This window comes from Plecotus auritus, assembly GCF_963455305.1.
Source record: "Plecotus auritus genome assembly, chromosome: 12".
In the NCBI taxonomy this organism is placed as follows: domain Eukaryota; kingdom Metazoa; phylum Chordata; class Mammalia; order Chiroptera; family Vespertilionidae; genus Plecotus; species Plecotus auritus.
This window is the reverse complement of record NC_137778.1, coordinates 31762012-31788393: the sequence shown is the minus strand read 5'-3', so window position 1 is coordinate 31788393 and position 26382 is coordinate 31762012. Positions and strand designations below refer to the sequence as shown.

The following is a 26382-nucleotide window of genomic DNA, read 5'->3' as shown; positions in this document are numbered from 1 at the left end:
GCCCAGCCCAGCCTGAGGCCTCCAGAAACCCCAAGAAACAATAAAGTGTCTCTTGCTCAGATATGGCCTGTTTCCTGCTTTTCTTTGGCTACTTATGCTGTCAGAACTGCGCCTTCTTGGTGAATGTAATTGTGGATTCTCCATGGGGGGATTACCCAGGAATGTGTCAGGAGGGTGCCCTCCCTTTGGCCTCCAGCACAACTGACCACCTCTCTCAGCAGGGCCTCTGTCCACCTCTGCCCCTGCTCCCTAGCGCAGCCAGCGTGACATGTCCCGGGGTCAGCAGTGCAGAACATTCTGCTGGCCCCAGCCATGCTTTTCCTTCTCAAGCCGCGATCAGCATCTGGGGATCCAGGAACTGCAGGGAGCAGGAGCCGAGGGAGGTGTGAACACAGTGCCTCATGCCCCTGCCCTCCTGCCCAGCACGACCCCAGGGATGTAGGGGAGATGGCACCACTGAAGTAGGCATTGGGTGGAGGGCTTTGGGGGCACATGGGCACTGTTCACTGTGCATGGGACACTCAGCAGTGCCCAGAGAACTGGATCCCTTGTCCTGTGTCCTGGACTTCTGGGCTGTGCCTGTGTGTGTGTGTGTGTGTGTGCATGCGTGCGTGTGTGTGTGTGTGTGTGTCCGTGTGTGTGTTCTTTAGCCTGTGTGGGTGTCCCTGTGAAAGTGAGAGAGCCTGTCTGCTGAGCTGATCCTTGCAATGGTTTGGTCAATGCTGGGAGCTGGGTGTCTGGGGAAAGCACAGAGCGATGGGTGTTCCAGGCGTGAGGAGTAAAGCTAGTGCTGGAGTCCAGAGAGTGGCCAGGTAGTGAGAAGACAGGACTGAAGAGGAGCGGGGAGGAGAGGGCAGGGATTGATGAGCAGAAAGCTCATGCTGAGTCATCAGTGACAGTCCACTCCGCTAGCGGTGGAAAGAGGCGTGCCATTACCCACACAGGGCCCTTCCCATCTGCCTCTGTCCTTGGATCTACAGAACCCGCTCAGACCTGGAGCACTGCACCCAGCTGCTCCTTTCAGAGCTGGAGCATTGTGAGCCCGCAGAGGCAGAGGCAGAGGGTGAGGAGGCCTGGGGGTAGATGGTGTGGGTGAGTGGGGGGCTAAGCCACACAGAGAAGAGCTCCCAGAGGCTGGGGTTAGGCAGGAGCAAAGAGTTGCTCTGATCACTATCCCCATGGCCTGCAGTCCGGGAGGACTTCCTGGGGTGGGCTCTTGAACGGGGACTCCATCGATGGATAGGAGAGATTTTCTGTCTCTAGAAGGCACATCGAGGCAGTCATGGTGATAACACGTTCTCTTCTGGGATCTACAGAACCAGCTCCAGAGCAAGAGCAGAAAAGACCTCAAGAGGCAACGCCGACTCCAGTGGCCTCTCCAGAGCCAGAGCAGGCTCCGGGCACAGCCTTCACTGACCTCCAAGAGGCAGAAGAACCGCCTGCAGCTTGTGGGCGACTCGCCTCAGTTCCTGTGAGGCCTGTGGTCCCCGGTCCTGGGCCGCAGGTGTGTCAGCTGCCACGGCAGAGAGGGCTCCCCCTTGAGATGCAGTTTTTAAATATTTGTGTTTATCTTACATTTGCTTAAATTTTACTGTAGTTTTTGTACCATGCAGTTAAAATAAAATGTATTTTAAGTGAAATATAATAAAATGTTAATAAAATTTAATTTAAATAAAATGTATTTATCTATGATCCTTAGAAATGTACATGCCAGCGACATTAAGTACATTCACAATTTTCCACAACCACCACATCACAACACAACCTCTCTCTAGTTCCAAAGCCTCTTCATGTGGCTGTGGGAGGTGCTGGCAGTGGAACAGGGTGGCTCAGGCAGGGGAAGTGGTGGAAATTCATTTCTATCCTTCCCCCAGCACGTAGCACACATGGCAAAATTTGGAAGAAATGTCAGTGTTCAACAAGATTTAACCTTGAATCGTATGAACCTAATGTAACTTAAATGGCAACTGGTAATGGATTAAAGAGCAGTTAAAAATCAGGCTACATTGACTTAGTGCAGTGGTCGGCAAACTCATTAGTCAACAGAGGGGCAAACCATGCTCGCGAGCCGCATGTGGCTCGAGAGCTACAGTTTGCCGCCCACTGACTTAGTGTGTGACAGATGTCCACAGCCTCTACACTAATAAAAGAGCAACATGCTAATTGACTGTACCTTTATGATACCCACCAGCCAATCAGGAGTGAGTATGCAAATTAACACAATAAATGGTTAATTTGCATATGCAGGCGCCGAGCTGCCATAGGTGGTGGTGCAGGCATTCCACACCACCCCAGCTACTCCCGGCCTCTGGTCAGCATGGGAAGGCAGAAAGGCAGATCCAGCCAGAGCGAAGGTGGTGTGGGCAGCCAGGGGAAGGAAGGCCCTTTCTTTTCTCTCTCTCTCTTTTTTTTAATATATTTTATTGATTTTTTACAGAGAGGAAAGGAGAGGGAGAGTTAGAAACTTCCATGAGAGAGAAACATCAATCAGCTGCCTCTTGCACACCCCCTACTGGGGATGTGCCCGCAACCAATGTACATGCCCTTGACTGGAATTGAACCTGGGACCCTTCAGTCCACAGGCCGACGCTCTATCCACTGAGCCAAACCGGTCTGGACAGGAAGGCCCTTTCTTGCATGAATCTTTGTGCATCAGGCCTCTAGTAGTATTAATGAAAGACTAGTTACAGCACAGCTGTAAGGAGATCATCACTGTGTATTGGGATTGTGTGTGGGGGCTTGGGGTTTTGTCCCAGATTGAAAAAAAGGCAGGGTGAAGGGGGTACAATATGAAACCTCTACCCCCAACAAGCTCTGTGTCTAAAATGAATTATTTTTAAGTGATAAATTATTATCTTTAAATTGTCCAAGGTCATATTGGCACACCAAATTCCTTAATTAGATGGCTTCTAGGTTTTTATTTTTGCTATATGGCTATAGACCTTGCTGTGGTAAACGCCTACTTACTGCTTTTTCTTACCAGACTTATTGCTGTTTAATTACTTTCTTGGGATGAATTCCCACGGGAATGATGGCTGAACCTAAGGTATTCAATAAATTCTCTGTGACTCTAGCTTGGCATTGCAAACTGTTTTACCTCTTAGACACGTGAGCCATTTTTATTTTATTTTAGTGTATTGATGAACCACTTATTTGCCGAGGAAATCATTATGTTGGGTAGATGAAGGCTCACCCTGTAAACTGGAAGAAGTTTGGCTTCAGTATTTACCTGTTTCTCTCAAACCTTCAGGGATGTGGAGGCTTAATCTCTGGTTCAATAACCTGCCCTTTGGCGCCCCCTTCTGGGAGATCCACTCACCCGCTGTGTGCCCCCCCAGGGATAGAAGGGCTGGCTGGCTGGGAGAAAGCTGGAGATGGGGGAAGGAGTTCACCTGCCACGCAAAGGCCCAGGTGGTAGCTGTATGGAGGCCAAGCCTACACACCTGGCTTCTTTCAGAGCGGGGTCAATGCCACACAGCAGTCGATTATTGCCTTCTAATAAAGCTGTTCCTACCACTTGTCTCTCACCTCCCACCCATCACCTACCATCTGAGATCCTGTGCACAGGAGGAAGCTGCAGCTCTAGCTTGGCACACAGGGCCCTTTGCATCAGCCTTCATTCTCCTCTCCAGCCCTGGGTCTCCTACCTGCTCCTCATGAACCCCGTGGACACCTTCCCCTCGCAGGCCACCCACCTTCATACCCCCACGCCTTTGACCATGTGGTTCCCTCCGTCTGGAGTGCCGGTCCTCCATGCTTCTCCTCGCAACAGCATCTTTTCTTCAGTCCCACCTAAAATGTTGCCTCCTGAGGAAGTCTTCCTCAACTCTGCAGGCAGACAGTGTCCTTCCTGGGTGCCCAGGGTGCCCCATTTGTGCCACTAAATTAGCAGTGTTCACAGTGTGTGACTGTCCCCTCCGCTTGTTCCCGCCCTGTGAGCTGGCCGCGTGTCCTACTCATATTGCCTGGAGAGTCCTGGCACACGGCAGGGCCTCGAGAAATATTTGTCGGATGAGTGAATGTCCTTCATGACTGTGTCCTACCACTAATTGAGGTAGGACATGCAAGGGAGGTGTACTGGAGTTGTGTGTGTAGCCCCACCCAAGCCCTGGAGCTGGGAGGATGAGCTGGGAGGCAGGGAGATGGATAACCTTGTGACCTTGTGTGGGTCTGAGATGCTTCAGATCAGGCTCCGAGGGAAGGTGGGTCCCTGAAACTGGCTGAGTTAATCTTAGGGAGCAAGTGCGTGTGATGTCATCTCAGGAAGGCAACGAAGGCTCAGCTGTGCTGCCAAAGGACCTGTGAGGCATCACAACACTGGCTGCCATCATTGGAGGCACTGAGGATGGGCAGGGAGGGGCCCTGAGACAAGGCAGGCAGGAAGCAAAGGGCTGAGGATGCTTGGGCGGGCCCAGAGGAGGTGCTGCTCTCTCTTCCCAGATTCTCCACTGTCCCCAGCTGCTCCACCTCCACATCTCTGGAGTTGGCCCTTGTCCCGCTGCCATCAGAGGGGCCCCGCAGCCATGACGAACACACCAGTCGAGGAATCCCTCTTCCAAATCATCCACAGCTACCACCAGTACGCGGCCCGGGAGGGGGACGTGGAGACCCTGTCCCTGGAGGAGCTGAAGGCCCTGCTCATGGACAACGTGCCCCGCTTCATGGAGAGCCTGGTGCGTGGGGGCTGGGGGCAGGTGGGGTGCAGTGGAGGGTGGGTTGTGGGGTTTGACGGTTTTTTTCAGGGAGCATCTCCCAGGAGCATTGGAATTTAGGGGAGGGGAGTGCTTAGGCAGGATCAGCGGCCACAGGGAGGACGGCCCTGGCGGCTTTTCCTCCTGAAACTCCCTGCCTGGCCCCACTCCAGCCCAAGCATCGCTAACCCCTGAAACTCCATCCTAACCCCAAAGCTGTGTGTTGTTCTGCTTGTTTTGCTTCCCCTGAGAACAGGTCATCAACCCTCCCACTGCCCCTAGGCCCTGCCCCACCTGCCCCTCCAGTCCAGCCCCTTCTCCTGGGGTCTAGCACAGCCTCCTCCTACCCACCCCCATGCTGGGGAGGATAGCCGGGCTAAAGGGAAGCCAGGGGGGACTAGGTGTGGGCAGGTAGGAAATGGAGCTTTGCCTCCCCCTCTTGTCCCAGGCCGAGTCTCAGACCAGCCTAGGGGCCCAGCCCCGAATCTAGGCTGCTCAGCCACCCTGCTCAGGCCTGGAATCTTCTCTGCCATCAGGACCAGCCATGTGATTACCCGGCTCCCTGGGGACTGCAAGGCCAACCCGAGTGTCTGCCCTCGGTGCCCGCGGTGCTTTGCCCCCGGGGTGACCCAAGGCTACTGCATCCAGGACAGGCACCCCTAGTCCCTGCAGGTCTCCCTTGCCTCCCTTTCGGGACCATAAGAGAAGAGTCTTGTCCTGGGCTTATTGGATCGCAGCCACCAGGTCACAGAGGGGGGACTGGGTGGCTGTGATTAGTCCCCTGTTTCTAGGGAAACCTTGTCACCTGAGGATGAATCCAGCCTGGCTCAGCTGGTACTACTGCCAGTGTCTCTCACTGAGGTCTCAGCTGAGGCAGGATCTGTGTCACTCTGGCTCTGAGCTCACATGGGGCGGGGGTGGGGGGTTGGGGGGGGTCTTCAGGCTTCAGTTGGATTGAAGGCCTGACTTCCTCTCTATCTGTTGGTCTCATTCAGTGCTAGGCCATGTGGATCTCTCCAGATAGCAACTCATAACACAGAGGCTTATTCTTCAGAGTGACTGAGAGAGACAGAAACAGAGACAGAACACAGGTCAGAGTGAGCAAGTGGGTAGGCATTGATTTTTTTTTTTAATTAAAAAAATGATTTTCAAAAGAGTAAAGAAGAGAGTGAGAAACATCTATGTGAGAGAGAAACACTGATTGGTTGCCTCCTGTACACTCCCTGACTTAGGATCGAACCCACAACCTAGGTATGTGCTCTGACCAGAAATCGAACCAGCAACCTTTTGGTGTTCAGGATAATGCTCAACCAAGTGAGCCACTCTGGCTGGGCTAGGCACTGGTTTTTTATGACCAAATCTTGGAACTAATGTTGGATCACTTTGCCATCTTCTATGGAATCATTACTGACATCCACACTTGAGTGGAGGGGACACATTCGCACTACAGGAGGAAGATGAAGACCATGGGGAGTCACGGAGGAGAGAAGCTGGTGACCAAGAGGTCCATGCCTTGCCCAGAGTCACAGACTGGTCAGAATGCAGAGCCTGAGATAAACCCAGCTGTGTGTCCTCAAAGTTGGGGTCCTGGCTGCACTCCAGTTTTCTCAGTGGCTCTGAAAAAGGCTGTGCTGATGGCATCATGTACAGACATGGAGATGGCGTGAGGGAGACAGTGAGCACTGGGCAGGCTAGATGGGCATTTGGCCAATATTTGGCTGAAAAGGAGCCCAGATCTGGAACCACGAAGGTGCACCTCTGTCCACAACCCACCCAGAGTGGAGGGAGCTGCAGCCCCTTTATGCTGAGCTCATGCTTATGCAGGTCTGAACCGCACCCTCAGTGGATAATTGGGAAGCTGAGGCCCATAGAAAGGCAGACACTGCCCAAGGTACATGACATACAGAGTCCTGAGTTCAGGAATGTTCAGACCTTCCAGTCCAAGGCTTCAACCCCTCCCAGAGTTGGTTTGGAAATTAGAAATCCTGACATATTGGGAAGCTCATGCCTATTCCTCCCTATGTGGGGGCCATTTTGTTCTGGGATCCAAAATGGGATTGGCACGTGAACTGCATCCAGCACGGCCAGGGGTGAACCTGAGGAGGGGCGGTGAAGGATTTCTAAGGCTCTCTGTCTCACCTGAGCCCAGGGACAATTGTGCGCCGCCCCCAGACCTCTGCCTCCCCCGCCTCCCCAGTCTCCGCCCCAGAGTCCAGATTCCCCCCACAAGAGCATGGGTCCCCAGAGGCTCGCCTGGAGCTGGGGTTCAGTGCAGTCAGAACTGGGTTTCAGTGCAGTCAGGAGCTTCTGACTCCCTTCTGCTAGGGAAAGCCTGTGGCAACCTCCACAGCCTTAGTGTGCTCTGGTGCGCGGGCCCCGAGACCCCTGCCCCAGGGATCCCCTGGGTCTACCCCCCTTCCCCCCACCCCCCCGTCTCCGAGTCTCCGGGTACCTATCTCTCTATCTGACAGTCCAGACTCCCCTGTATGAGCCTGGGTCCACGGGGTTTCACCCGGAACTGGAGTTCAGTGCAATCAGAACTGGGGTTCAGTGCAGTCGGGGGCTTCCTTCCCGCTCCCGCCAGAGAAAGTCAGCCAGGCTCTCAGCCGCCCTTCCTCTCTGCGCGCACAAAGACCCTTTGCTGTACCTCCAATTCTCTGTGAGCTTTTCTCTTTCCTTCTAGTTGTAGAATTTCCACTCAGCCAGCTTTCCTGTGGTTCTGGATGGTGTCCGTTGTGTCTTTTAGTTGTAGTTTTGAAATTGTTGTGCGAGGCAGCAGTTTAGGTGCTTACCTATGCCGCCATCTTTGTCGGAATTGAAAGATATTTCAGGCAGAGGGAAGCATTAGAAAAATTGAATGAGTCAGGAAACCATAAGATCTGTTGGATGGGGTTGCAGGGACTGGGACCATCAGGAGGTAAGTTCCCAGGACAGGAACAGGGATGGCTGAGCAGAGAGGAAGTCAGACACCAGCTCTGGGGGCCCTGGCAGGGTGGTTCCTAGCAGAGACCAGCAGTCCTGGTGCAGGAGTGAGAAGACAAGTGGAGGGATTGGTTCAGGCTGGGAGGTTTGCAGGGAGGGTGTGGCCCACAGGCAAGTCAGCACCAGAGATCCTAGTCTGTGGAGAGCAGTTGGTGTGGCGGATCATGGGGTGCAGGCTGCAGAGAGACAGAGTAGGGTTCTGACAGGATAAAAGTGAAAAGGTCTCCCTGAGTTTGAGAGCAGGTGGAATGAGAAGGAGGGGGGGAGGGGACAGACAGTAGCAGCAAGAGAGTGAGATGTAGGCAGGGAAAAGCTCAGACATGTCCTAAATGATGACAAGCTGCAGAGGATGGGCAGGAGAGGATGCCCCTGAAGTGGACGGAGGTAATGGTCTCAGAACTGAGATGCTAATGAGACGGTGAGAGTAGGAGTTGGAGGAGTCATCCACATGTACCAATACCTCACCCACCGAGATTCCTGCAGGTGGGACAGAAGGAGATTTTGGAGGCAGTTGCCTAATTTCTCCCTGAAGAATGTGGCCTGATTGAGGGGTTAGCAGGAGACTGTGAGTAGGAGGTAGGGAGTGACCCAGCTGGATGATGGGATCCTCAAGTAGGGGAGCTACTGAAGCAGCAGGGACGTGTCTAGAGGTGGCCCTGGATGTACAGGTGAGTGCTGACTGGCCTCCGGGCACCATGGAGAGACCCCATCTGTGGGAGAGCCAGCACTTGCTGAGAAAGCACTTGCAGTTCTGCTTGTAATTGAACTCCTCAGCCCCAAGCACATTTTATGACCTCAAAGAGCCCAAGGGTAATGACATGCCCCTTCCTGTGACAGATAAGGGGAACTGTCACCTAGGATGCTCATCATGAGCTCTCCCCTCCTCTCTCGGGCCCTCTCCTCCCCGCTCCTCTTCAATTTTCGCTTCTCACTTGCTGCCCAGACACTCTCTGGACTCCAGCACTAGCTTTACTCCTCACGCCTGGAACACCCATCGCTCTGTGCTTTCCCCAGACACCCAGCTCCCAGCATTGAGCAAACCATTGTGAGGATCAGCTCAGCAGACAGGCTCTCTCCTCCACAGGGACACCCACACAAGCTAAAACACACACACACACACACACACGCACGCACGCACGCACACACACACACACACTCACACTCACAGGGACAGGACACAGCCCAGAAGCCCAGGACACAGGACAAGGGATCCAGTCCTCTGGGCACTGCTGAGTGTCCCATGCACAGTGAACAGTGCCCATGTGCCACCAAAGCTCTCTACCCAATGCCTATTTCGGTGGTGCCATCTCCCCTATGTCCCTGGGGTTGTGCTGGGCAGGAGGGCAGGGGCATGAGGAATCGTGTTCAGACCTCCCTCGGCTCCTGCTCCCAGCTGTCCCTGGATCCCCAGATGCTGATCGCGGCTTGAGAAGAAAAAGCATGGCTGGGGCCAGCAGAATGCTCTGCACTGCTGACCCCGGGACCTGGCACGCTGGCTGCGCTAGGGAGCAGGGGCAGAGGTGGACAGAGGCCCTGCTGAGAGAGGTGGTCAGTTGTGCTGGAGGCCAAAGGAAGGGCACCCTCCTGGCACATTCCTGGGTAATCCCCCCATGGAGAATCCACAATTACATTCACCAAGAAGGCGCAGTTCTGACAGCATAAGTAGCCAAAGAAAAGCAGGAAACAGGCCATATCTGAGCAAGAGACACTTTATTGTTTCTTGGGGTTTCTGGAGGCCTCAGGCTGGGCTGGGCTCACTGTCCTCCCCCAGAACAGAGCGGGGCTCCGTGGCTATGATTGTGGTAGTCCGTGGCTATGACTCCCAACACCGACAGGAACTCGGAAAACTCGATCTTCTTATCCTTATTCTTGTCCTCGTCCTCAAAGATATGGGCCAAGAAATGTTTGCCCTTTTTTTCCTGTTGAAAAGACAAATTCAGTCCCAAAAGTGTAATGGGTGCAATAGGAGGAGGAGGAGGCAGAGAGGGGGAGGGAAGCACCTGGGGCTGCACAGGTGTAGCTGGTGTGGGCCAGTGGGGGGTGTCTGGGGATGAGGGGGACATTAGCATTACCCTGCAGGTCACTGAGGGAGATTCCTTGGACCAAATATCAGCATGAAAGAGAGACCTAGTGGTGGTGGGCAGACTCTGGAGCTTCACTGATCAATGAGCTGGTGGGTGGGTGGTCTTTAGACCCAGACCAGCTCCCCCCACCAACTTCCAGGACCCCATCTACATAAGTTCTACCCTGAAACTAAAGAGAGGCCCTACCCCTTGTCTCTTCATTCCTAACCCTCCTCTCCTATCTCCTATCTGCCTTCCTGAATCTTCCATGCTCAGTGCCCTCTTTTGCTCACCTACTCTCTGTGTCAACTAGTAGCCTCTATTTCTGTAATCAGTTCAGTATATTCTAACTGTCAGACTAAATCAGGTCTACGGATGAGCTTTTCATTGTAATGAAAGGTGTTAAATTTTATCAGCCATGGAATCTCTATCGCCTTCCCTTGGATCTCAGAGAACCTAATGGAGGCTTCTAGAGGCAGAGCCTGAGCCTATGGGCTTCAGTCAAGTGGGAGGGGACCCATTCTTTACTCTCCTATTTGACCACCTCATAACCACCCTTGATCTCCAGATGCCTTTACACTTGGCCACCTGTTTCATCTCTTTCATCCTGATAATAACTCAGGAGAGTCCTTTTAGGCCTTTTTGCAGATGAGAATATGGAGGATGAGAGAATGGGATTGACTTGTCCAAGGTCTTTCGCCATGTCAGGCCCAAGCAACCTTCGGAAGTCACACAGACTTACACAGGCCTTGAGGAAGTTAGGGAAATTCTCCTTCAGCATCTTGAGCAGGCCCTGCTTGTCAATGGTGTCATCGGGTTTTGTGTATTTGTGGAACAGGACGATCAAGTCCATCACGGACTGCTCAACTGGAGTATGGTTCATCTTGGTTTTCAAGGAAGCTGCTGGAAAGAAAGATGAGGACCTTTGTTATCCTTCTCCCCAGGTGAGGGTCCCTAAGTCAGGACAAAGGGGTGGGAACTGGGCATCCAGTGAAGGGAGGCTCAGGTGGAGCAGAAGGAACTGTATCGCCCTAGGATGTGGGAGGAGATGCTCACAAGGAGGAGAGTGTGACCAAGGCTGGGGGCTGGCCCGTGCAGGTCAGGGTCCAGAGGAGATGGAGGAGAACACAGAAGCCCACTGTGGACAGAACCACCGGAGGCAGAAGCAGAGAGGGTAGGGGTCTACCACACCGAAAAGGACTGACATTTTAATTGAGATCTGAGCCAAACAAAGCATTTGGATGACTCTACTCTTTAAGAGCATCAACACCAACTCCTCCAGGGTCAACGTCAGGGTTAGAATCAAGGGGATAAAATTACTTCCTGACTAGTCTGGCCTCACCCGCGCTGAGCTGCTCTTGGAACAAGACCCCTGAGGAGCCCATTGTGAACATGAAGCAAGCTGTAAGTGAAATGGGCCATGGAGGCTCCCAGTGGTGAGTGTGAGTAGGAAGGTCAGTGTAAGCAGATATACAGCCCTGTCCTGAGCTCCCGTAAGTTTTCATGGACCATCCCCACCAGTGGGAAAGAAGGACAGCTGACCAGTGTTGGCATGATGTTTGAAATAATCAGAAATACCTGCCTCAGTTTTAGACTCTTGGGTGGAATGTAGGGAGATAGGCTCCTTCAGATGACCTTTGTACCTCCCTGCTATCTGGAACCCCAAGGCTAGACCACATTTAAGTAAAGAGGTCTGACTTCCCAAAGCCGGTACTTCCACCAACAGTCCGGACCCCAAGCAGAGAAATGGGACAATGCAGCCCTCACACCCCAGACTTTCCAAAACTCTCAAGAAATGTGTATGGCTCACATGTGCGGGCATCTAACAAAAACTACATTTCCTCATCATCAGGGAGAAAGAACCTTGCTGCTATTCCCTAAGTAGAATTACCCAAGGCCTTCTGTGAACTTGGCCAAGGTCAGAGCTGAGTCCTGTGCACAGAAAGTCCGTCGTCATTCCCTCAGCTGGGGAGAAAGTCCAAAACCTTAGTTGGTGGGTGTCTGATCCATGTCGTGACAGATCTTCTCACCAGGACAAGGTTAGTGGGAGTCCCAGGCTTGGGTTTAGGAGAACCATCAAGACTTTGATAGAGACACCCACTCTCCCCAGAGGTTGGGGTGCAAATTGAGTCTTCCCCAACCTGTGGACTGAGAGTCAGGTGAGTCCAGAGAGTAATAAGAGAAGGAGAGAAGAAGGGTCATTTCCTCAGCTCCCACCAGAGATGTTTCCACAGAGTTGTCACACAGAGGACAACATAGCAATGGGAGCATTGGTCCAGCCATCTTGTAGATGAGGTCCTCAGGACCCCAGTGGAATGAAGTTACTTATCTCCATTACAGGCAGAGTCCCATAAGAGGCATAGCCCCATTTCAGGCAGAGCCCCATAACAGGCAGAGCCCCATTATAGGCAGAGCCCCATTACAGGCAGATCCCTATTACAGGCAGAGCCCCATTACAAGCAGAACCCATAATATCTGGACACAAGCTCCTGAATCCTCTCCCATCACTGCTTTCCCTACTCCTGGACCCAGAAGAACACACTGGGCCCTGACGAACCCCCCTGGCAAAGAGACAGGCGCAGACTTACCAAAGCTGATGAGGTGTCACTGAGGAGAAGGTAAGTGTGCTGTGCATCTGGGCAAAGACTGGTCCCTTTATAAGGCTCAGTCTGGCTCCTCCCAGGCACTGGGAGCCTTTTGGTCATATCTGTCTACTTCCTGGACCATAGTTCCATTCAGGTGGGTGGCATACACCTAGGAGTGTGTGATCAGCATGTTCCTGTAAAATCCCAGGCAACTCTCAAGGGAAAACACCTAGAGCCTTCTTCTATCCTCACTTTACTGGGGTCAGGGGTGTGGAAGACAATGGGATGTGTCTTGAAAGCACAGGAATTGTGGTAGAGAAAACTGGGTTTCTGAACTTAAAGAGGATGGGACTCTGAAAGGCTGCATGGTCTGTGTTTGCTCATCACCCAGTCCTTCCACAAGTTTGTTCTGGTATCTAACAAAACTCTCTAGCGGTTTATAAGTTCATAATGATACCATGCATCACCTTACCTGTCATATTGATATTCCTCCTAAGCCTTCAAAACCTTATGAGATGGTGCTGTTACCCTCATGTTGAGGACGGGGAATTGAGGGATTAAAAGATAAGCAAAGTTCCCATGTGTACAAGGTTAATAGCATGCTCAAGATGTGATGCCAAAAAAGCCTGATTCAAAACTTCCTCCTAACCCCAATACTAGACCTCTGGGGTCACTGCAGGGCCTGTGAACTCAAAGTCCAGGGTCACCTCACTCCAATCTTCATGTTGAGTCCTCATTGGAGGGGTAGAAGGCAAACAGTTGGCATGATCCACAGTGAAAGACCAGAAAATACAGAGAAAGTAGTGGTTAAGCATGTCACCTGCAGGTGAGGGAAGACAGGAGGTCAGACTCTGAGTCCTGGCGTTAGCCCCACACTCTAGAAATTCACTTAGTAGCTCCAGGGCCCACCGGGGCCCACCAATGAAGCCACTGTGTGAACTCAGGGATGGTGACCACCATGAAATGAGCCAGCAGGAGATTGGGCAAAGTTGCCACTCCTCCCATGATGATTCCTTCCTATAAATTCTTCAATGATGTTTCTCCTTCCCTTATGCAAAACAGTCTGCTTAAGGTCTGCTATGTCCTAACCTGCTGTGAAAAATCTAGTTCAGGAGCGGGAAACAAGAGCTTGGAGGTCAGGATGAAACCTGGGGACCTCTGGGGACATGCCATGCTGATTCACTGAAGAGTCCTTGTTCCTGCTCTCTGCTCCCCTTAGAACATCCTCCCATGGAGTAAGGGGACTGCTCTGGCATTGGGCACCCTGGGACAAGGCCCACCACTGAGCTCCCAGGTCAGGCCCCCCAATGCACTGGGCCTCCATGCTTCAGCCTGGCCTTTCTGTCCCCAGTTATGTCCATATTTGCATCAGCACCAGACCTCTCTGGTTCACTCATTTAATTTATTCTCACCCTTACTGAATGCCTCCCAGGAAGGATACACAGAAAACCTGGAGCACAAACTGCCTTCGGGCAGGGGAACTGAGATGGCAGGCCCATTTGGGCCTTGGTGTAGCTTTTGAAATTTGAACAATGTCAAGATATTTTAAATTAGTTTCTAATTATTTTAATTTAACTTTTGCTTTGTTCAATCCTGACCTCACTTTCAGAGTCTGAACCATGTATAGTCCTCAGCTTCCGGAATCTAAACATCATTGATCTGTTGCAAGGTCTCTCTCTTATTTTACTTATATACTTATTTTCCCTTAATCTTCATTACTATTCCATTTCTCCCAAAAAGCCAAAAAAAAAAAAAAAGAAATATATGTTTTCTGCTATTTTTTATGAATACTCATCAATGTAAATGATTATTTTGGCCTGTGTTCTATCTATGCCCTTTATTTGATACAGATCAATCACACAAAAAATACAACAAACTACAATGTACAGCCCAATGAATTATCTCTAACACCTGTGACTGCCACCCAGGTCAATGAATAAAATATTGCCACCACCCCTACCAGTCACTGCCCCTTTCCTCTCTTCCCCAAAACCATCATCTGGACTCTTATGGTAAGGCTCTCTCTTTGTTTCATTTGTATTTTACCACTTAAGCAAATTTACTTGAAGGGGAACTATTCTGTATATTCCTCTATGTCTGCATTGGTTTGCCCAGTATTACATTTATATGCTATATCCATGTAGTACTGTTTGTTCGTCATTATCTTGGTATGAATAACACATCATTTTCTGCTTTAGATATCGCATGCCCTTAATTTCCTTGTTTTCCTTTTGTATGGTTTCCAGCTCAGGTGACTAGGGATTTTGACCTCTGACCTCATGTTTCCCTGGGGATCAGCCACCCTGTCTGGTGAGGATGTGGAAAGGGCTCAGGGCAGGCCCTGGTTGTGTAAGTGCTGGGTGTTTAAGGAAGAAGAAGGGGATGAGCCCATGTTTCAGGGACCAACTTCAAAACAGCCCTGTTTATTGTCAGAGACATTAGTGTTTGCAACTATTGTGACTAACAGCCAAGTCCCACCCCAGCATCTCCCTTATCACTCACCACCACCAGAAAGGCTATAGGTATCTTCCAATCCCTGAGCCAATAGTCCTTTGGCAACATGGTCTACACATCCAAGTCATCACTTGGAACCATCTCGCAAGCATTTACTGTTTATCCTGAGCCTCTTTTTCATTCATCCCAATGGACTCTGGACCCCAGCTGTCCTTGGCTGTTTGGAGCTGAGACTTGGACCATTTGTTCAAGGTACAAAATTTAAGGAGAATCCACTGAGCACCACTCACTGTGCTTTAGAATAAACTTATGGCAAGAGAAATTTTTAAAGAATTTATCTCCCTTCAATGCTCACACTTTAGAAGTGAAGACAAAAAGAATAAAATAGAAACTGTGGATGTTGTAGATGTACAGTGACACCCTGTATAACCCGAGAAGAGAGGGGTAACTTTCTGGGGAGGAAAGGTCAATAGGCCAAAGAATTAAAATAAATTGGGCCCAGCTAGCATGGCTCAGTGGTTGAGCATCAACTTATGAACCAGGAGGTCACGGTTCAATTCCTGGTCAGGGCACATGCCCAGGTTGCAGGCTTAATCCCAGTGTGGGGCATGCAGGAGGCAGCTGATGAATTATTCTCTCTCATCATTGATGTTCCTATCTATCTCTCACTCTCTCTTCCTCTCTGAAATCAATAAAAATATATTTTAAAAAATAAATAAAATAAATTGGTTAAGTAATTTCCTGTTGGACAGAAAATCTAAAATGCTAATAAGTTTACATTCAGAGACTTAGTTCTCAAACAACAGATTCAATTTATTAGCTAGCTTTCAGATAAGATTGTAAGAGAGCTCCAGAGAAATATAGAAAAGAAGAAAATAGAATGCTTGCTCATAAACCCAGCATCATAGGTCAGGAGGGTACTCCTAGATAACTCTTGAGGGCTATTTATTTCAATCAAACTTGTCTTACAATAAAAAGAAACATGATCTTATTATTTTTATTATTAATATACTCTAATTTTTAGAACCGTTTTAGATTGGCAGAAAATTTTGGAACAGAGAGTTTATTTCCTATATATCCCCTCTCCCCACCATGTCCCCTGTTTATTAACATCTTAATTAGCGTGAAACACTTGTTATAATTAATGAACCGATATTGATACATTATTATGAACTAAAGTCCCTGGTTTAACTAGGGTTCAGTTCATATTGTGAAATTCTGTGGTTTTTTGACAAATGTGTAATGCCACATATTAACCGTTACAGTATCATGCAAAGTAGTTTCACTGCCTTAAAAATCACCGGTGCCCCACCTATTCAGCCATCCCCTCCTATCCTGAATCTTGATGATTACTGATATTTTTATTGTCAATATATTGGGTTTTGCTTTTTCTATAACGTCATATATTTGAAATCACACAGTATGTGGCTGTTTCAGAATGGCTTCCTTCACTCAGCACTATCCTTGTAGTTTCCTCCATGTCTTCGTGTGGCTTGATAGCTCAATTCTTTTTCTTGCTGGATTACATTCCACTGTATGGCTTACCACAGTTTGTTTATTCATTCACCTTTTGAAAGACATCTTGGTTACTTCCAGTTTGGGGCAATTATGACTAAAGCTTCTAAAACCATTCATTTGGAGGTTTTTATGAAGCTGTAACTCTTCAACTCACTTGCGTAAGTATTTTTTGACGACTGCCTGTGACCAGGACCAGCAACCCAGGCATGGGTTGAGGCAGGGCAAGGCCAGCTCTCCCTGTCCCCTTCTGTCAGAAAAGCAGAGTCCCAGAAGCCTGGCCCAGCATCACTCAGTTTCATTGGGACACATGTTCACTCTTGGTTGCAAGGGGCACAGGGAAAGCAGGGACAGGACTCTCCGAATGGCTTAGACGAGACCAGACACACATGGACGTACTGGGCACCTTAACCCCAAGCAAAACCGGGATCTGTTAGTTCAGACGAGGGGTTGGGAACTGGGTTGGACATAGTTGGTGCCTGTCCCAAACCTCTCACTTCCAACACCCTTGGCTCTAGACTTGTTTCTGTCCTCCTGATGTCACGTCTGTTCTGCGCTGTAGTTTTGCTCACGTGTCATGGTCTGGAATCTCTTTCCCTGGTTTGCTTGATTGAACACTAGATGTTGATATGCATTCAAATGCCACATCTAAGGTATCTCGGTCCACCTCTCCTCCCCAGAAAGTTACCCCTCTCTTCTCGGGTTATACAGGGTGTCACTGTACATCTACAACATCCACAGTTTCTGTTTTATTCTTTTTGTCTTCACTTCTAAAGTGTGAGCATTGAAGGGAGATAAATTCTTTAAAAATATCTCTTGCCATAAGTTTATTCTAAAGCACAGTGAGTGGTGCTCAGTGGGTTCTCCTTAAATTTTGTACCTTGAACAAATGGTCCAGGTCTCAGCTCCAAACAGCCAAGGACAGCTGGGGTCCAGAGTCCATTGTGATGAATGAAAGAGTGGCTCAGGATAAACAGTAAATGCTTGCGAGATGGTTCCAAGTGATGACTTGGATGTGTAGACCATGTTGCCAAAGGACTATTGGCTCAGGGATTGGAAGATACCTATAGCCTTTCTGGTGGTGGTGAGTGATAAGGGAGATGCTGGGGTGGGACTTGGCTGTTAGTCACAATAGTTGCAAACACTAATGTCTCTGACAATAAACAGGGCTGTTTTGAAGTTGGTCCCTGAAACATGGGCTCATCCCCTTCTTCTTCCTTAAACACCCAGGACTTACACAACCAGGGCCTGCCCTGAGCCCTTTCCACATCCTCACCAGACAAGGTGGCTTATTCCCCTAGGAACAGGAGGTCAGAGGTCAAAATCCCTGGTCACCTGAGCTGGAAACCATACAAAAGGAAAAAAAGGAAATTAAGGGCATGCGATATCTAAAGCAGAAAATGATGTGATATTTATACCAAGATAATGGCGAACAAACAGTACTACATGGTATAGCTTATAAATGTAATACTGAGCAAACTAAGGCAGACACAGTAGAATATACAGAATATGTTCCCTTTCAAGTAAATTTGCTTAAGTGGTAAAATACAAATGAAACAAAGAGAGAGCCTTACCATAAGAGTCCAGATGATGGTTTTGGGGAAGAGAGGAAAGGGGCAGTGACTGGTAGGGGTGGTGGCAATATTTTATTCATTGACCGGGGTGGCAGTCACAGATGTTAGAGATAATTCATTGGGCTGTACATTGTAGTTTGTTGTATTTTTTGTGTGATTGATCTGTATCAAATAAAGGGCATAGATAGAACACAGGCCAAAATAATCATTTACATTGATGAGTATTCATAAAAATAAACAGAAAACATATATTTCTTTTTTTTTTTTTGGCTTTTTGGGAGAAATTGAATAGTAATGAAGATTAAGGGAAAATAAGTATATAAGTAAAATAAGAGAGAGACCTTGCAACAGATCAATGATGTTTAGATTCCGGAAGCTGAGGACTATACATGGTTCAGACTTTGAAAGTGAGGTCAGGATTGAACAAAGCAAAAGTTAAACTAAAATAATTAGAAACTAATTTAAAATATCTTGACATTGTTCAAATTTCAAAAGCTATACCAGGGCCAAAATGGGCCAGCCATCTCAGTTCCCCTGCCCGAAGGCAGTTCGTGCTCCAGGTTTTCTGTGTATCCTTCCTGGGAGGCTTTGAGTGGGGGTGAGAATAAATTAAATGAGTGAACCAGAGAGGTCTGGTGCTGATGCAAATATGGACATAACTGGGGACAGAAAGGCCAGGCTGAAGCATGGAGGCCCAGTGCATTGGGGGGCCTGACCTGGGAGCTCAGTGGTGGGCCTTGTCCCAGGGCGCCCAATGCCAGAGCAGTCCCCTTACTCCATGGGAGGATGTTCTAAGGGGAGCAGAGAGCAGGAACAAGGACTCTTCAGTGAATCAGCATGGCATGTCCCCAGAGGTCCCCAGGTTTCATCCTGACCTCCAAGCTCTTGTTTCCCGCTCCTGAACTAGATTTTTCACAGCAGGTTAGGACATAACTGACCTCAGGGCATAAGCCACTGACTCCTAAGCAGACTGTTTTGCATAAGAGAAGGAGAAACATCATTGAAGAATTTATAGGAAGGCATCATCATGGGAGGGGAGGCAACTTTGCCCAATCTCCTGCTGGCTCATTTCATGGTGGTCACCATCCCTGAGTTCAGACAGTGGCTTCATTGGTGGGCCCCGGTGGGTCCTGGAGCTACTAAGTGAATTTCTAGAGTGTGGGGCTAACACCAGGACTCAGAGTCTGACCTCCTGTCTTCCCTCACCTGCAGGTGACATGCTGAGCCACTACTCTCTCTGTGTTTTCTGGTCTGTCACTGTGGATCATGCCAACTGTTTGCCTTCTACCCCTCCAATGAGGACTCAACATGAAGATTGGAGTGAGGTGACCCTGGACTTTGAGTTCACAGGCCCTGCAGTGACCCCAGAGGTCTAATATTGGGGTTAGGAGGAAGTTTTGAATCAGGCTTTTTTGGCATCACATCTTGAGCATGCTATTAGCCTTGTACACATGGGAACTTTGCTTATCTTTTAATCCTTCAATTCCCCATCCTCAACATGAGGGTAACAGCACCATCTCATAAGGTTTTGAAGGCTTAGGAGGAATGTCAATATGACAGGTAAGGTGATGCATGGTATCATTATGAACTTATAAACCGCTAGAGAGTTTTGGTTAGATACCAGAACAAACTTGTGGAAGGACTGGGTGATGAGCAAACACAGACCATGCAGCCTTTCAGAGTCCCATCCTCTTTAAGTTTAGAAACCCAGTTTTCTCTACCACAATTCCTGTGCTTTCAAGACACATCCCATTGTCTTCCACACCCCTGACCCCAGTAAAGTGAGGACAGAAGAAGGCTCTAGGTGTTTTCCTTTGGGAGTTTCCTGGGATTTTACAGGAACATGCTGATCACACACTCCTAGGTGTATGCCACCCACCTGAATGGAACTATGGTCCAGGAAGTAGACAGATATGACCAAAAGGCTCCCAGTGCTTGGGAGGAGCCAGACTGAGCCTTATAAAGGGACCAGTCTTTGCCCAGATGCACAGCACACTTACCTTCTCCTCAGTGACACCTCGTCAGCTTTGGTAAGTCTGCGCCTGTCTCTTTGCCAGGGGGGATCGTCAGGACCCAGTGTGTTCTTCTGGGTCCAGGAGTAGGGAAAGCAGTGATGGGAGAGGATTCAGGAGCTTGTGTCCAGATATAATAGGTTCTGCTTGTAATGGGGCTCTGCCTGTAATGGGGATCTGCCTGTAATGGGGCTCTGCCTGTAATGGGGATCTGCCTGTAATGGGGCTCTGCCTGTAATGGGGATCTGCCTGTTATGGGGCTCTGCCTGAAATGGGGCTATGCCCCTTATGGGACTCTGCCTGTAATGGAGATATGTAACTTCATTCCACTGGGGTCATGCGGACCTCATCTACAAGATGGCTGGACCAATGCTCCATTGCTCTGTTGTCCTCTGTGTGACAACTCTGTGGAAACATCTCTGGTGGGAGCTGAGGAAATGACCCTTCTTCTCTCCTTCTCTTCTTTACTCTCTGGACTCACCTGACTCTCAGACCACAGGTTGGGGAAGACTCAATTTGCACCCCAACCTCTGGGGAGAGTGGGTGTCTCTATCAAAGTCTTGATGGTTCTCCTAAACCCAAGCCTGGGACTCCCACTCACCTTGTCCTGGTGAGAAGGTCTGTCATGACATGCATCAGACACCCATCAACTAAGGTTTTGGACCTTCTCCCCAGCTGAGGGAATGACGAGGGACTTTCTGTGCAAAGAGCTCAGCTCTGACCTTGGCCAAGTTCACAGAAGGCCTTGGGTAATTCCACTTAGGGAATAGCAGCAAGGTTCTTTCTCCCTGATGATGAGGAAATGTAGTTTTTGTTAGATGCCCGCACATGTGAGCCATACACATTTCTTGAGAGTTTTGGAAAGTCTGGGGTGTGAGGGCTGCATTGTCCCATTTCTCTGCTTGGGGTCCGGACTGTTGGTGGAAGTACCGGCTTTGGGAAGTCAGACCTCTTTACTTAAATGTGGTCTAGCCTTGGGGTTCCAGATAGCAGGGAGGTACAAAGGTCATCTGAAGGAGCTTATCTCCCTACATTCCACCCAAGAGTCTAAAACTGAGGCAGGTATTTCTGTTTATTTCAAACATGATGCCAACACTGGTCAGCAGTCCTTCTTTCCCACTGGTGGGGATGGTCCAGGAAACCTTGCGGGAGCTCAGGACAGGGCTGTATATCTGCTCACACTGACCTTCCTACTCACACTCACCACTGGGAGCCTCCAGGGCCCATTTCACTTACAGCTTGCTTCATGTTCACAATGGGCTCCTCAGGGGTCTTGTTCCAAGAGCAGCTCAGGGCGGGTGAGGCCAGACTAGTCAGGAAGTTATTTTGTCCCCTTGATTCTAACCCTGACGTTGACCCTGGAGGAGTTGGTGTTGATGCTCTTAAAGAGTAGAGTCATCCAAATGGTTTGTTTGGCTCAGATCTCAATTAAAATGTCAGTCCTTTTGTGTGTGGTGGATCCCTACCCTCTCTGCTTCTGCCTCCTGTGGTTCTGTCCACAGTGGGCTTCTGTGTTCTCCTCCATCTCCTCTGGACCCTGACCTGCACGGGCCAGCCCCCAGCCTTGGTCACACTCTCCTCCTTGTGAGCATCTCCTCCCACCTCCTAGGGTGATACAGTTCCTTCTGCTCCACCTGAGCCTCCCTTCACTGGATGCCCAGTTCCCACCCCATTGTCCTGACTTAGGGACCCTCACCTGGGGAGAAGGATAACAAAGGTCCTCGTCTTTCTTTCCAGCAGCTTCCTTGAAAACCAAGATGAGCCATACTCCAGTTGAGCAGTCCGTGATGGACTTGATCGTCCTGTTCCACAAATACACAAAACCCGATGACACCATTGACAAGCAGGGCCTGCTCAAGATGCTGAAGGAGAATTTCCCTAACTTCCTCAAGGCCTGTGTAAGTCTGGGTGACTTCTCAAGGTTGCTTGGGCCTGGCATGGCGAAAGACCTTGGACAAGTCAATCCCATTCTCTCATCCTCCATATTCTCATCTGCAAAAAGGCCTAAGAAGACTCTCCTGAGTTATTATCAGGATAAAAGAGATGAAACAGGTGGCCAAGTGTAAAGGCATCTGGAGATCAAGGGTGGTTATGAGGTGGTCAAATAGGAGAGTAAAGAATGGGTCCCCTCCCACTTGTCACTCTCCATCTAGGAGACTGAAGCCCATAGGCTCAGGCTCTGCCTCTCGATGCCTCCATTAAGTTCTCTGAGATCCAAGGGAAGATGATAGAAAATCCATGGCTGATAAAATGTAACACCTTTCATTACAATGAAAAGCTCATTCGTAGACCTGATTTAGTCTGACAGTTACAATATACTGAACTGATTAGAGAAAGAGAGGCTACTAGGTGACACAGAGAGTAGGTGAGCAATAGAGGGCACTGAGCATGGAAGATTCGGGAAGGCAGATAGGAGATAGGAGATAGGAGAGGAGGGTTAGGAATGAAGAGACAAGGGGTAGGGCCTCTCTTTAGTTTCTGGGTAGAACTTAAGTAGATGGGGTCCTGGGAGTGGGTGGGGAGAGCAGATCAGGGTCTAAAGTCCACCCACCCACCAGCTCATTGATCAGTGAAGCTCTGGGCAGAGTCTGCCCACCACCACTAGGTCTCTCTTTCATGCTGATATTTGGTCCAAGGAATCTCCCTCATTGACCTGCAGGGTAATGTTACTGTTCCCCTCATCCCCTGACACCCCCCACTGGCCCACACCAGCTACACCTGTGCAGCCCCAGGTGCTTCCCTCCCCCTCTCTGCCTCCTCCTCCTCCTATTCCACCCATAACACTTTTGGTACTGAATTTGTCTTTTCAACAGGAAAAAAAGGGCAAACATTTCTTGGCCCATATCTTTGAGGATGAGGACAAGAATAAGGATAAGAAGATCGAGTTTTCCGAGTTCCTGTCGGTGTTGGGAGTCATAGCCACGGACTACCACAATCATAGCCACGGAGCCCCGCTCTGTTCTGGGGGAGGACAGTGAGCCCAGCCCAGCCTGAGGCCTCCAGAAACCCCAAGAAACAATAAAGTGTCTCTTGCTCAGATATGGCCTGTTTCCTGCTTTTCTTTGGCTACTTATGCTGTCAGAACTGCCCCTTCTTGGTGAATGTAATTGTATATTCTCCATGGGGGCATTACCCAGGAATGTGCCAGGAGGGTGCCCTCCCTTTGGCCTCCAGCACAACTGACCACCTCTCTCAGCAGGGCCACTGTCTACCTCTGCCCCTGCTCCCTAGCGCAGCCAGCGTGCCGGGTCCCATGGTTATCAGTGCAGAGCATTCTACTGGCCCCAGCCATGCTTTTCCTTCTCAAGCCGGGATCAGCATCTGGGGATCCAGGAACTGCAGGGAGCAGGAGCCGAGGGAGTGTGAACACGGTGCCTCATGCCCCCGCTTCCTGCCCAGCATGACCCCAGGGACATAGATGGCACCACTGAAATAGGCATTGGGTGGAGGGCTTTGGGGGCACATGGACACTGGTCACTGTGCATGGGACACTCAGCAGTGCCCAGAGGACTGGATCCCTTGTCCTGTGTCCTGGGCTTCTGGGCTGTGTCCTGTCCCTGTGCGTGTGTGCGTGTGCGTGTGCGTGTGCGTGTGCGTGTGCGTGTGTGTGTGTGTGTGTGTGTGTGTGTGCTTTAGCCTGTGTGGGTGTCCCTGCGGAGATGAGAGAGCCTGTCTGCTGAGCTGATCCTCGCAATGGTTTGCTCAATGCTGGGAGATGGGTGTCTGGGGAAAGCACAGAGCGATGGGTGTTCCAGGCGTGAGGAGTAAAGCTAGTGCTGGAGTCCAGAGAGTGTCTGGGCAGCAAGTGAGAAGAGAAGATTGAAGAGGAGCGGGGAGGAGAGGGCCTGAAGGAGGAGGGGAAAGCTCATGCTGAGCATCCTAGGTGACAGTTCCCCTTATCTGTCATAGGAAGGGGCATGTCATTACCCTTGGGCTCTTTGAGGTCATAAAATGTGCTTGGGGCTGAGGAGTTCAGAAACAAGTGCTTTCTCAGCAAGTGCTGGCTCTCCCACAGATGGGCTCTCTCCATGGTGCCAGGAGGCCAGGCAGCACTCACCTGTACATCCAGGGCCACCTCTAGACACGTCCCTGCTGCTTCAGTAGCTCCCCTACTTGAGGATCCCATCATCCAGCTGGGTCACTCCCTACCTCCTACTCACAGTCTCCTGCTAACCCCTCAATCAGGCCACATTCTTCAGGGAGTAATTAGGCAACTGCCTCCAAAATCTCCTTCTGTCCCACCTGCAGGAATCTCGGTGGGTGAGGTATTGGTACATGTGGATGACTCCTCCAACTCCTACTCTCACCGTCTCATTAGCATCTCAGTTCTGAGACCATCACCTCCGTCCACTTCAGGGGCATCCTCTCCTGCCCATCCTCTGCAGCTTGTCATCATTTAGGACATGTCTGAGCTTTTCCCTGCCTACATCTCACTCTCTTGCTGCTACTGTCTGTCCCCTCCCCCCCCTCCTTCTCATTCCACCTGCTCTCAAACTCAGGGAGACCTTTTCACTTTTATCCTGTCAGAACCCTACTCTGTCTCTCTGCAGCCTGCACCCCATGATCCGCCACACCAACTGCTCTCCACAGACTAGGATCTCTGGTGCTGACTTGCCTGTGGGCCACACCCTCCCTGCAAACCTCCCAGCCTGAACCAATCCCTCCACTTGTCTTCTCACTCCTGCACCAGGACTGCTGGTCTCTGCTAGGAACCACCCTGCCAGGGCCCCCAGAGCTGGTGTCTGACTTCCTCTCTGCTCAGCCATCCCTGTTCCTGTCCTGGGAACTTACCTCCTGATGGTCCCAGTCCCTGCAACCCCATCCAACAGATCTTATGGTTTCCTGACTCATTCAATTTTTCTAATGCTTCCCTCTGCCTGAAATATCTTTCAATTCCTCACCTTCCTGTTTAATATGATATATCTCAACAAACTAGAAATCTGAACTCCTCTCTAGGGATCCTCCTTGGAAGTGGACACAGACTACTTCTCCATAAAGAAATGTGTTCTTTCCCCTTTATGCTGCCGGTCACCTACGCCCACTTCTACTATGGGAATCGCGTCACATCATCGCCCCCATATGTCTGTATTCCAAATTAGGGAGGAAAAACACTTATTTTAGCTTCACTGATCTCTAGTACCTAGCAGTTCCTAGTCCTTACTCTAAAACTATTTTTTTTGTTAAAATATAATTGTTCAAATTCTGAGGTCCATTGCATCTAATGTTAACAGCAATCAAAGATGTAAAAACCTCCAGTTTCGAAGTCGGCTGTGAAACTTAGACAAGGACCCTGGAAAGTGAGGCCAGGTGAGAAAGTGTAATTTGAAATAGTAACCAGCTGCTGTGGAGACCATAGTCCCGACCTTCCGAAAGGAGGAGCTGCTTCCCGCTCGGTCGGAGGCCCCACTTCCAAGGCCATTGGTAGTACGTACAAGTCTACTGACCATGGCCTCTAAGGTGGACCTAATCTCCCTTGAATTTTCCAACCTCTGTTTAATCTCACAGTGCTTCCCGTCATTGCCATGGTCCATTAAAAATTAGGATGAAGTGGATAGACATATACTTACTCATTTTCTGGTATGATTTAGGAATCACATCCTAAAGAGAGCCTTGTGTGTGATCCCCAATGGGCTCATGTTCTCCATGCTTATGGTAAAGGTCAACTGTAGAACTCATCACATTCTATTAGAATTGTTTTTCATACCTGTGTCAACCAGAGAGGTGATCTCCTTGAGGCAGGGGCATGAGTCTGGTCCAATGTTTATACCCATTTGTCCTGAGACACTGTAGCTTCAGCCATGGCACGGTGCCAAAGGAGGGTGTTGGTCCGATCTCTCCAGGGTGGTTTGGAGGACTGATGTAAAGAGAGAAGCCAGGGCACGTGCACAACCTTGTTCAAGTAGAAGTAATTGTCCCTGGGCTCAGGTGAGACAGAGAGCCTTAGAAATCCTTCACCACCCCTCCTCAGGTTCACCCCTGGCCGTGCTGGATGCAGTTCACGTGCCAAACCCCATTCTGGATCCCAGAACAAAATGGCCCCCACATAGGGAGGAATAGGCATGAGCTTCCCAATATGTCAGGATTTCTAATTTCCAAACCAACTCTGGGAGGGGTTGAAGCCTTGGACTGGAAGGTCTGAACATTCCTGAACTCAGGACTCTGTATGTCATGTACCTTGGGCAGTGTCTGCCTTTCTATGGGCTTCAGCTTCCCAATTATCCACTGAGGGTGTGGTTCAGTCCTGCATAAGCATGAGCTCAGCATAAAGGGGCTGCAGCTCCCTCCACTCTGGGTGGGTTGTGGACAGAGGTGCACCTCCGTGGTTCCAGATCTGGGCTCCTTTTCAGCCAAATACTGGCCAAATGCCCATCTAGCCTGCCCAATGCTCACTGTCTCCCTCACGCCATCTCCATGTCTGTACAGGATCCCATCAGCACAGCCTTTTTCAGAGCCACTGAGAAAACTGGAGTGCAGCCAGGACCCCAACTTTGAGGACACACAGCTGG

General features: G+C 49.9%; 2 protein-coding genes across 2 annotated transcripts; one reads left to right on the top strand and one right to left on the bottom strand.

Moving 5' to 3' along the window:
- Nucleotides 1-9427: 9427 nt before the first annotated feature.
- On the bottom strand, nt 9428-10619 carry LOC308237278 (protein S100-A7-like; the record flags this gene model as incomplete). Its single annotated transcript, XM_080647820.1, has 2 exons — nt 9428-9592; nt 10479-10619. 2 exons carry the CDS (start codon nt 10617-10619, stop codon nt 9428-9430), a joined length of 306 nt encoding a protein of 101 aa, XP_080503946.1.
- An 11014-nt stretch (nt 10620-21633) lies between these two features.
- Nucleotides 21634-22854, top strand: LOC308237614 (protein S100-A7-like; the record flags this gene model as incomplete). The annotated part of the gene is made up of 2 exons (XM_080648420.1): nt 21634-21774; nt 22690-22854. The coding sequence occupies 2 exons, from the start codon at nt 21634-21636 to the stop codon at nt 22852-22854; spliced, it is 306 nt and encodes a 101-aa protein (XP_080504546.1).
- Between the last annotated feature and the right edge of the window lie 3528 nt (nt 22855-26382).